Raw genomic sequence first — 11,907 nt, 5'->3', positions numbered from 1 at the left:
CGCGCATAAATGGTACAGCTGGTTGTATGTTTGGTGACCTTTATGTTAATTATGTCAAAAAACGTGGCACGTGGAACATCTGATTTTCACTTTGGAACTTTATTTCATATCAGGAAAACGACTTCAACAAGCGGATAAAGCTCTTCGCACAGATAATGCATCGTACAGTTCTTCAAAGTAGCGATTGTTAAAAACTAAAGAAAATCATTGGAATGGATACACAAAGCAAATTGTCAAAGTAATTTGAATATTTCCTATTTTGACTTTATTTTTTTTATGGTAGCAGCCTTTAAAAATACCATTGCTTAAGGACTAGGAATAAAACTCGGCAATTTTACAGATATTTAAATATCTCTCGATAATCTTCTTACATAACCAGGTACTTATATCTGTGTCTCTACTATACCTTTTCTGTATACTGGTTAGGCTTATAATAAGCTTGTTCAAGTAGCCTACAGCCTAGAGGACCCCATAGGTCAGAACCACAACACGAAAGCACCGAATGATTATTATGCCGAACTGAGCGAATCATCTTTCATTTCAAAGGCCATAGCCACACGTTGTAAGTTCATGAATGGGAAAATTCCCCTTTAAGAAATGAAAGATTTAACTATCAATTAAATGAAGGTAGTTAAATGTATGGCATTCTCATGTACGCTGTAGCCTAACGTCTGACCTTATGTTACGCGTAGGGCTAGGCCTTTGCCGTAGCCTACTTAAGACTAGTTTTCATGTTCAAATTGTTCGAGCAAGGCTACTGTAGGTTAAGTCGTAATTTCAGGTAAGTGTTGCGTTTAAAATAAATGTTCTGTCACGCACGCACGTCACCTGCTATAACATTGGCATTAGGCCTATTAATGGACAGTCCCAGGATTACATCTGCTGTCACCGAATCAAAAGTGTCCTGATTTTATGTACCTAGGCTACCCAGGAGTATCACTGTATTTGTTAAAAATAAAAGGCCCAGAATAATTTCAACTTCAACCACTGTTTGGACAACCATTCGTAGGGACAGCATGAACCTATGCTTAGCTGTAAGCAGTTATTGCATCCAACCAATGAGTAATGTTAGGCCATGCAAACATAAAACATACCTGGCTCACATATAAAGGCAACCCAGATCATTGGATAATTCAATAGCCTGTAATTCACACAGAGCACGATGTTGCACTTAGTGATGGAAACTTAGGCTTCCAGCCACCTTCAGACCTTTGACAAAGTACTTGTTTCTGGGCGAGGTGTTGGCATGGAAAACAAAGAACCACCAAGACAATGAGAGACCTCTAAAATGTCTTCCTTTAAATATATAGTATAGCCTAGGTAGCCTACTAACCCTAGATGGCAACCTTGAGGGTAGGGGGGGGGGGCAATGTTCATAAATACATTGATATTATGTCCCTGATTTTTTGGGAAAATTGTAACACCATAGCCTAGGTCCACCTGATGTGGCGGGAGTGGAAACCTGGTATGTGTAGGCCTAATTTTAGCATGGGGTGTCTCATTGTATGTGGCCCGGGTGTATGCTATAGACCTCAGGGAACCCACATATATCACATGAGCATTTCTTGTAAAACAAAATCTGAAAGCAGGCCTAATGTTATGAATGATCACATATTGCATGATAACCTAGGATGTTACAGAAATGTTGTCACCTCTTTATCGAAGCATCACAACCTGCAACTGTTTAATATCAATTTCTTTTCATTTTGAGGAGTCTACACAAATTTTTGTTTAACAAAAATAGTGTGTTTTGAGATGTTTACCTACGAGGAGTGGGAGGAGGTGCATGGGTAATTAAAAAAAAAAGGTCACAAATAGTTTCAGCCTTCAGGACTTGGCTGAAATGGATTGTCTGGGGTGCAATCCAAGACTAAATAAATAAGCAAACAATGTTCAGTTAAGAAATTACCAAAGTTAACTCCAAACCAGCTTTGTTTAGTTCATTACATGTTTTCCCTGGCCTGTTCTCCTTAGTAAAGCAGATGTTGCTATCATAACTTTGCTAAAAGTTGGACCATAAATATCACCAGTGACATACTCTTGATTGAGGTAACCCTGCAAGTGTTCTGCTTTTATTTGATATAAACGTATATGTATTTAATAAGATACAGTCTACAGGTATACTCAAAGGCTTTGATTGAGACAATCAATCTGAGGAAACTGCTGCATTTTACATACTACATAGCCAAAAATTAATGTAACAAACCAGATCCTCACTGGCTTGCGTTTTCTTTGGAAAGTTGCAAGTAAAATAATTTGTGCTATAGTTATTATTAAGAAGTTACTCGGATTCTACCTCATGATATTGCATATTTGAGTGTATATGATCAACATGATCTGGTAGCAATCCCTCTAACAGGGAATGGTATCAGTCAATGTATAATTCTGATACCATATGGAGTGTTCATTCAAGTTGATTTTGATAGCTATAACAAAGTAATCTAGCACTAGCAGCCCTGTACTCAGTTTTCTCTGCTTTTTCAATGAGATCTACTTAGGATGCATGATGCCATTCACATATGCAAACAAGCTCTGTATGTTGCAACTGTATAAATTGGCTCTTACTTTATTATTCATCAAATTAGGAATGCTTTGACACTAAATCTTCAGAACTACAGGGCAAGATTCATAATTGAGTAGATGCTGAGTTGTTCTCTTGAGTTGAAAATGGAGTCATGGAGATTGGAGAAGAATGGTTGTTGAACTTAATCATAGGAACTACCCTCTTATCCTGTCACTGATTCCAAGGTTAGCATTATACAGTAGTTTAAGGGTTTCAAAGACAATTTTTCAGTATATGAAACTGCTGTAGTAAATGTTGCTGAAATTCACAGGTAATCTACATGTTCTTTTGTCCGTTGTTGTTAATTTCAGATTCAATTTCAAGAGCTGATACATAGAGTAAGACCACTATGGAGCCAGATCCTTCTGATGTGGTGTCAAGTCAGCCAGGATTTCTTTCTAGATTTTTCACTGGGATGAGTCAGGTACTTTGTACTTTCATGGAATGTTTGCATGTAAATCTTTCATGAAATTTCATTAAAATATTATGATGATTATTATTATGATGATTAAATTGCTATGGTATTCACAGAATCAAGATGATTAAATTGTACTGTAGTATTTCTTCATTGATCACCCAAACTTGAACTAAGAAGTATTTTTTCCTTTACAAATTGCAATGTTGAGTGAAAAGACAAAGAAAAACTACATAATGTGATATTTGATTGGTAAGTCAGTGTGTGTACCGCATTGTCCCAATTGTATTTAACCTAACTTTGACTAACATTTTTCTCATTTACCGCCCCCATTGTATTGTATATTTTTTATTGTTTTTGATTTCTTAAATTCTTCTGTGGAGAGAAAGTAATGAGCAATTGAGTCCGCCTATTGTTTGTCATTCCCTGTTAACTTCCAGGAATAAGAGCTACATAGTATTCAGTCTGAATGGATTCACATGAATTGCACTGGCATTTTCCTACATATTCATCGTTTTGATATGCCAGTAAGAATGAGGACGTTTGAAGTTATGACATTTTTGTAGTTGCTTTGAAGATGCAGTACTTGTTTTTGATTCCTTGCCTAAGGCAGAAGGAATCTATGCAATGTTGATGCTGTGGGTATGTGTGTATGTGATACCTTCTCATTAATGCTAGTCAGCTAGTTATATGAAGTTATATGGCAAGGAATCTCAAAGCCAGCTGGCTTTCTGGTTTTACATATATGACTATTTTATTTGATTTCCTTCTAATTTCAGAGATACCAGACATATTTAGATAGATCAGTACCACACAGTCCTGCAAGGTGGGTTGCAACCCTGCTGCTGGAATTTTGCTACTTGGGAAGGGTTTTCTTCTTACAAGTAAGTGGAATGATACTAGTGAATATTTGATCTTGTATTGACCCTCTTCTATTCATAACTGTAAATTAGATTATATCATGATGGGCTTCAAATGTTATGCAATCACTATGCCTATCACAACTATGTAATGCTTTCTGTAGACATCACCATTTCAGGTTTCTCACTTTAAAGTTGCTGTCAAATAACATTTCAAGTGCAGAGTGAGCTATTCAAATGGACACATTAAACAGATGCCCTAGAATCATTAATTGCTTCACCGTTAGGTGAATTCATGACTACACTGAGCCCAGAGAAAATTGTTCACTGTGGTTTAGACCTTTGTTCACACTTTCTTTGGATTAATGTTTTCAATAAGAAGTATTGCTTTGTAGATAAATGTGATGTTTACATTTGGCTATTTTATTCACTCAACCCCAATAAATAGGCCAGACTTATGGCAACAAGATATATTGTCTCAAGTGTGTGATTATTTTTCCACACCTACTGTGTTGGCGGCCAGTATGCATCTTTCAATAACGAGGGCGCTTCAAAAATGAATAGATATTGCCTAAGTTATCGTGAGCTAGGAAATGTTAGAAAATGTAGGAAATGTTATGTTTAGAAGGTTTGAATGTTGTGCGAGTACACCTGTCATAAAACCCAGGATATTAAAAAAGAACATATGACACTCGGAAAATATTTTGCTACTGTTAAAACCTTTTATAATGCATTATAAATGAAAGACTTTATCTAACACAATATAATTTTTTCTCTTCGCTTGTGCTATTTTGATTCTTGTTGGTATTTGCAACACTTGAAGTGCAATATGTGGCTCATAAAAAATGGCGAATGCTATGGGTGACAATTAAGTCGATTTTTAACGTTGAAGAAATGTTTTCAAGCATTTGTGTTGCTTCTGTCGAAAAGAGCAAACTGCAAAACAGTACTATATAAGCAGAAACGGCTAGGGTATATTTCTCCTTTAGATAATAGAATTCCTTTGGATTCAATATTTATTTAAGACTATATTTTTCCTCTATCAGAGTGTCTATAGTATTCCGAATAATAAGCCAAATATATCACATTTGTACTGTGCTCTTGCATACTGTGATGAAACCATGTGTCAATCACCTAAGGCAAGCTGTGCAATATTTTTCAAACCTTACATGTTTGATCTCTTTTTGGCAGAATCCTTTCAAACATTGTAGTCTATTGTTATCTATTGTTGTCTTTGTTGTTATCTATTGTTATCTACTATCGTTATGTATTGTTATCTTTTATTGTTATATATTGTTATCAATTGCCATCTATTGTTATCAAAAGTAACATGACATGTCACTCCTGAGTGATGAGCTCTGCTCTGTTGGCTTTGTGAAGTTCTCCATTTAACTTTTGTTCCGATTCTCTTCTATAAGGTGATATGTTGTAAATTATGTAATTTTGTAAATTGTATTTGATTATGTTATATATCTGTGTCATTTTTGCCATTGCAGGGCTGGTACATTGTTACATATGCACTGGGAATTTATCAGCTAAATCTCTTTATTGCATTCCTCACACCAAAAATGGAACCGGTTATCACAGAAGACTCAGGTATAGTGGTTCACAAAATTCTTGTACGGTCTGTTAAAATACTGATGCACTTAAATCTGACTTATCTTGATATGCTCATTGATCACCAAGGAAGACCTTTCAAAATGTCCCAAAGACTATCAACCTATGCCAGGTTTTTTTGAAGATGAATGGTGGACATGTCTGTGAAAAGTGGCTCTCCAGTTTTATGTAATGTTTTCACAATATCCAACATGAGTTACAAGTAGGATAGGTCATATGGGGCTACAAGGCAAGGTCTGTAGACATGTTGGATGCCAAATTTGTAGGTTAATTGAACCATGTGTATCCAGACCGTAGAAGTAGACCTGATGTTTGTTAGTCACTAAATGGCAATTGAAATCAAAGCACAGCTTATATGAACTTTGTTACTGAGACTTGTAGGTATGTAGCGCATTCTCCAGCATGCATGATAATAACGCTATTATTTGGGGTTGGGGGGAGGGGGGGGGGGAATAGGCCAAATCAAATCAGTAGCATGGTTTCATATGAGACTGGATGATGGAAGAATTTTCTACAAGGTAATACTTTTTATTAATTCCAACATCAAAAAATATATTGCTGTTAATTTGTGGAATATGTTTTTTTGTGCTTTATCGCAGAGGATGATGGTCCTACACTACCCACAAAAGCAAACGAAGAATTTCGTCCTTTCATAAGAAGACTTCCTGAATTTAAATTTTGGTAAGACACTATCAGATAGTAAGTTTTATAATTGTGGGAATGCCCCAAAGTTTTCTCAAAAAGAATTGTTTCACTACTTTGTGTGAAACAGATGATCAACATGTATTATTGGTATCGGTAAAATGTGCATGTATTACTGATAATGTCATCATGATCTGATATAGTGTTTTCACAAATATTTGTCATTTTCCCAAGCAAACTTAACAAATAGGAGCAGTGGCTGCTGGGTACTATTAATGAAGACTTACTGTAGGACCATATATTGCTAATCTGGTGAAGAGCAAGCAATGTTTGCTAAGGCACTTTTCTTTTTTTTCCCGTCCAATATCTACATTGGATCTGTATTGGCTGACAATGGGATCTAAATTATAGGATATTGGTCAAATGCGATATTAGCCATATAAGTGCAACACTAGTTTCGAGTATGCATCTCCGGACATTCTCGTTTGTTAACAATTACATATTTTAAGAAATGCAGATGAATTATTCACTTTGTCTTGTTAGACTAACCAAAATGTACGATTACAGTGCACATCCCAGTCTATTTTTCATTAATTAGGTTGTTTAACTTTCATTGCAAAAGCAGTGCCAAGTAGCTGTTAGGTCAGTTTAGTTAGTTAGATCTCACTTATCTCAGACAATAAAGCCTAATGGCTAGTCAATGTCCCTGCTCATGTTGAACAAGCCTCTGTTGATTGGGGTGGCCACTACCTCTTCTCTCATTTTCAACCACAGGCCCCACCCTCAAATATTTTTAATGTGCTACCACTTTTAGTCTGTTTTCTCAAAATAGAAGAAGTTAATCAAATTCCACAACCATGCTCTGTTTCTTTTGGTCTTCAGGTATTCTGCAACCAAGTCAATAGTGATAGCTTCATTCTGCACATTCTTTGACATCTTCAATGTGCCTGTCTTCTGGCCGATATTGGTCATGTACTTTTTCATCCTATTTTTCCTGACAATGAGAAGACAAATAGAGGTAAGCATTGTTTACTATCTTAAGTAGCAAGATGGATGCAATAATATCTAATAACAGCTGTTCATGAAAACAGTAACTCTCTCGGAAGTTGGCAACCTTAAATATGCATTTAAGTGAGAATATGCATAAAATAGGCAATAGCATTACTCTGACATTGTTAGCAGATTTGTAGTGATGCATGAGGAATTAACTAATTATTCTTTTCCTAGCTTTTGAGGTCACCATAATCTGAAGTCCTGTCAGCACAATAACCCCCCTAAATAAAGCTTCAATAATCTTTGTAATGTGTAGTTCCAGTTTGGTGAGTAACAGAGATTTAGACTTTGGCATAGCAGCCAAAGGTTACTTCAAGTCAACTAGTCAAGTTCTGAAACCTTGTGAGCACAACAACAACTCCAAATGTGTCATATATGTATTTTATCTTGGTTCAAAATCATGATACATCATCCAAAGGTAAATGACTAAAAATGAATTTTAAAAAGTAACCTTTGGATTAACTACATATGTGATATGTGGATCCGCTGTTGTTAGCGCAAGAATCTTATTTTTGGTTTCGATGATGATCGTAACCTATGTAATCATGATGCTGTTTGTTCAGAAGATGTATTAGGAAATAGACATATTTTATGTATTCTGAAATAAAGTTCTTATGCAACTACTCAAACATGTATATTACTGTACATGTCAACCTTAGGTGTTATGAGTAGAACACCTGTGAGAAATTGTTTGCATTTAATCCCATTCAAGCCAACCATTCATTTTGCTGTTCAATCTCTATATATTTGGTATTTTTTTCCCTCTCTCTCTCTCTGTGCAGCACATGATTAAATACAGGTATCTCCCATGGTCGAGAGGCAAAACAAAATACAAGGGCAAAGAAGATACAGGAGATGTTATACAATGAAGAAACACAACTAGTCTGGAGAAACCTCGTCAGCTTTTCCTTCATGAGTGTAGATTATTTACATATTCCTCTTTTGTTTTCTTTCTCTCTACAACCATTTTCTAAGCTGAAAGATTTTACAAATGGTGTACTATTATAACTGGAGAGATTCTTGTTAGGAAGGAAAGAATGTTGGCAAATTCTTTTGTTTTCCTTTATGAAAATTGCAAGAAAGTAATTTTTTTGAATGAATTGCCAGGTATAGTAAACAAGAGAACTATGTATCCAGTTATATTATAAGGAAAAGTCAGAAAAAAAAGTTTGATGACATGTTATTTGCACTCACTACGTCTCTGAACATTCTGAGCATACGTAGTTAGTAAGTATGATATTATACTTCAAGTGCATTGAAACTCATGAAAATGCTGCATAAATAAAAAAAGTTTCTTTACAGGCAAACAAACCTTTTATCTTTAATAAAAAAATAAACAAAATATTGAGAATGGACTGTATTTATTTGCTATGTACCTGATTTGGGATTACAGATGTTTTTTTTTTTCATTTAGTTTACTGTATTAATACGGCCATATTTGTGTATGTTTAGCATCACCATGGTGATCTGGGAATGATGGATACAGATGATGAATCTGTGTCATTACTTCTACTTCAATTAGTTGCTGTTTTCAGAGGAAAGGGAGAGGATTATACTGAATGTACTCATCTCCCCTAAATTCATTTAATCTGTTCTCTCTCACTCTATGTGTGATGTTTCTTTGTAATATAACGGATAATAATTTAATGTAGTAAGTAATCCTTAGTGTTTTCATTTTAACTTTCTTCTGAAATCATAAAATATCCCATACAGTGATCTCATAAAATTGTGTTTTAAACTGAAGATGCAAGTTAACAAAAGTGAGGACACTTCACAATGTTTGGGAAACTATGTATCATACAAGTTATATATTTTCAGCCACAATCCAAATAACGTACTAATAAGTTTTACACAGCTCTACTTTATTTCCATAATTTGATTATAACCTGTTCTAAATAATCAAAATAAGAGAAAAGATGTTTGCAGAAGCATTTTACTGAACAGTTCCCTTATGTATTACAGGAGAGTTACAACAAATACTTAGATTATTATACTAGCATTCAAACTTTTGTCATGGACTGACAGATTTGGCTGATATGTTTGAAGTCTGCTTTAATATATGAAAGAGACCATTTGGTTAGTTATATGTGATATTCATGCTTTTTACCTAACGGAGCACAACGTCACTCGTAGATTTTCCCTTCCCTATACTGTGGTAACAATCTTCTGCAATTGGGCATACCTCTCGACTGGACAGTTTTAATTTCTATCGAATGGAACGTAGCTGTAAACTGATTTCATCAATAACCAAGATATCCAGCATATTAGGGCATTGATAGGTTTGAGGTTGCTACTGTGCAGAGAAAATAAAACTGAAGGTGCGATTCTCTTGGGACATTGTTTTAGTATAAACATTCAGTTTGCAGTACCAAAGACTTCCTTTTTCACCAGGTTTTGCATGCTGTAATTATCATCAAGATATCTTACAATGCCCAGTTGTGATTGTTTGTCTTCTGTATGTTAGGTCTGTCGGGTTATTATATATTTGAAGGGGATTGGTTTTTTATTGTGACTCTTAGTGATCCTTGGATAATGTTCTTGCTGAAATAGCCAGGTCTGATTTTAGCATTTATATTATACCAAGGAAGATGTCACTGCCTTTTCATTACTCAAATTGAAGAGCTATAATTAAAATTGCCTATTGCTCAATACATGTCAAATGATAATTTAGAAAACATTGTCTATGTTGTTATTTATTCTTTTTGTCGAAGGCAAAAGGAATCATTGCTTAGGTTATGGCAGGTGTGTGTGGTACCTTGCATTGTAAAAATAATGGCTCAAAGTACAAGGTGGATATTTGGATATACATGTACCTTATTGAAGATCCCCCATCCCCATCCAGTATGACCCCTTCATGTTACTAAGACCATCTAAGTCATTCACAAAACGTTTGTCAGCTGCAGCCGAGAGGTTGGGTCTAGATCCCAGGTCCTCCTGAAAGTTCCCCTTCCCAGTCTGTTGAATTCATCCCATCAAACCCTTAGACCAAACTCAAAAAGAAAGGAGCACACCAGTTTATCATGGAACAAAAATTGATAAACTGACAAAATATCAGGTTGGAAAGGAGTTGACTAAAGTACCCCCTCCCAGCCGGTTAAGTTTTACCATTTGGCATGGACCAAACCTTGTCAAACACAAGTAGCGCACCAGTTCATGTAGGAAACCCGAAATCGCCAAATATCAGCCTGGGAAGCAGTTGTCTGATCCAGACAAGTCCACCTCCTTGTCCTAGCCGACTGAATTAAACCATGTGACCCACGGATCAAACTTAATAAAACCAAAAGGAGAAATTATTTAAAACAAGGAAAAACAATGACAAAATATCACTTCTTCAGAGGCTAACTGAAAGGCAATCAACTTAAGAACACATTAAGAGAGACGGGTAGACACAGTTTAAATGGACAAATGAATAGAGCAAAGATAGACCACAGGAGACGGATGACCCCTTCCACTAACCCCTGGAGATACAGACGTACCATGCCCAGACTCTTTCAACCGCAACTCACCCCCTGGACGACGACAAAGGAGCGGACGCTGACAAAGGGATGGTACACCGCGGATAATCCTCGACAAACTTCAATGAGTTCACTTGTTTCGGACATATTCAACATCATCACCGTTCCACCAAGTTTCTATCTTTCATCTTCGGGACTAACATCGCACGCTGCCTGGCCGAAGCTACCAAGAACAGAAATCGAGAACCTGCTGTAAGATGTAAACTTCAAACTTGTATCTAACCGTGATGCCATCGTACTGTTTCTTTTGTATTACTGATCTTTAACTAGGTCACCATAGAATTAGCCTCTATTTTGAGTCGGAGTTAAATACCTACTTGAAAAAAAATCCTACCGAACGAATCAATCATTAACCTAATCATATTCAGTATTTTCAACATTTTGATATAATTTTACATGGCTAAAATTGGGAATGGGGCTTATGGCAAAAGTACCTAAAATGACCGAACTGGTCGCGCGCGTTACTACCCCCGCCCCTCCCCCCTCACCACTCGAGAGAATGAGAACTTCAGACAAAGCTATTGAAAGGACGGAATATTGAACCCAAACGTCAACATGCCACCAATGTATCATTTTTCATATTTTTCAGTTTATCTAATTGAACTCTTCGCCCCCCCCCCTCCCCCTCTCCAATGATGAAAAAAAGTCTGGTTACACCGCTGAGTAAATGGGATCATTTTCTACAAAGTGTACAAACGCCAAATCTTCCCCTGAGTGTAAAATAGCCGGAAACAAAATATAGGTAACAAATCAATTATTCCTCGCTTTAAATTTTAAATACTATACCTATGGCTGTCTAAACCCAAGATTTAATCATGCTAAATACATTTAAATTTCAAGATTGTAGCACATGAAGGGCACGCCTTCGCATATGTAACTCCTAATCATAGAAGGAAAAAAAAATTGGAAAGAACGTGCGCAAAAATATCACGGGGCTTATCCGGGAATCGAACCCGGGACCTCTCGCACCCTAAGCGAGAATCATGCCACTAGACCAACAAGCCGTTAGAGATTGAAGGCGGATCTAAAAATATTAGTCTGTGCTTACAGTACTTTGATATGCTGACTGTGCAAAACTTTACATTTTTGATTTGTATGTTGCTGTAAGGCATCTGCAGTTCTGAACAATTTCAACTATAAGATTAGGCCTATTCCATTCCACAATGAAAAAGGAGTCTCTGGCATTAATTTTTAAATTAGAGAACCTGTCATTGCACGAGAAGAGGAGGGTGACGCACCAAT

At 36.2% G+C, this 11,907-nt stretch overlaps 1 protein-coding gene and 1 non-coding gene across 3 annotated transcripts; one reads left to right on the top strand and one right to left on the bottom strand.

Moving 5' to 3' along the window:
* Positions 1-406: 406 nt before the first annotated feature.
* Positions 407-9,825, top strand: LOC139975525 (protein RER1-like). Of its 2 annotated transcripts, XM_071983518.1 has the most exons (8): positions 437-562; positions 2,586-2,748; positions 2,875-2,987; positions 3,758-3,862; positions 5,335-5,434; positions 6,055-6,136; positions 6,980-7,115; positions 7,933-9,825. In XM_071983518.1, exons 3-8 carry the CDS (start codon positions 2,913-2,915, stop codon positions 8,017-8,019), a joined length of 585 nt encoding a protein of 194 aa, XP_071839619.1. In that variant the 5' UTR covers positions 437-562; positions 2,586-2,748; positions 2,875-2,912; the 3' UTR covers positions 8,020-9,825. The 2 variants fall into 2 exon arrangements, with proteins under 2 accessions (XP_071839618.1, XP_071839619.1); XM_071983517.1 differs by lacking the exon at positions 2,586-2,748 and having other exon boundaries at positions 407-562.
* A 1,772-nt stretch (positions 9,826-11,597) lies between these two features.
* On the bottom strand, positions 11,598-11,669 carry Trnap-agg (transfer RNA proline (anticodon AGG)). Its single transcript has one exon. It is a non-coding gene; the product is annotated as a tRNA-Pro (tRNA).
* Between the last annotated feature and the right edge of the window lie 238 nt (positions 11,670-11,907).

The sequence above is a fragment of the Apostichopus japonicus genome, chromosome 11, assembly GCF_037975245.1.
Source record: "Apostichopus japonicus isolate 1M-3 chromosome 11, ASM3797524v1, whole genome shotgun sequence".
Lineage (NCBI taxonomy): Eukaryota > Metazoa > Echinodermata > Holothuroidea > Aspidochirotida > Stichopodidae > Apostichopus > Apostichopus japonicus.
The sequence above is the reverse complement of the archived record's forward strand: the minus strand, read 5'-3'. Positions and strand labels throughout refer to the sequence as shown.

Coding starts and splice junctions, on each gene's coding strand:
- LOC139975525 (XM_071983517.1), top strand. CDS start 2,913: ATGGAGCCAGATCCTTCTGATGTGGTGTCAAGTCAGCCAGGATTTCTT. Junction 2,988..3,757: donor TTTTCACTGGGATGAGTCAG/GTACTTTGTACT, acceptor TTCTAATTTCAG/AGATACCAGACATATTTAGA. Junction 3,863..5,334: donor GAAGGGTTTTCTTCTTACAA/GTAAGTGGAATG, acceptor TTGCCATTGCAG/GGCTGGTACATTGTTACATA.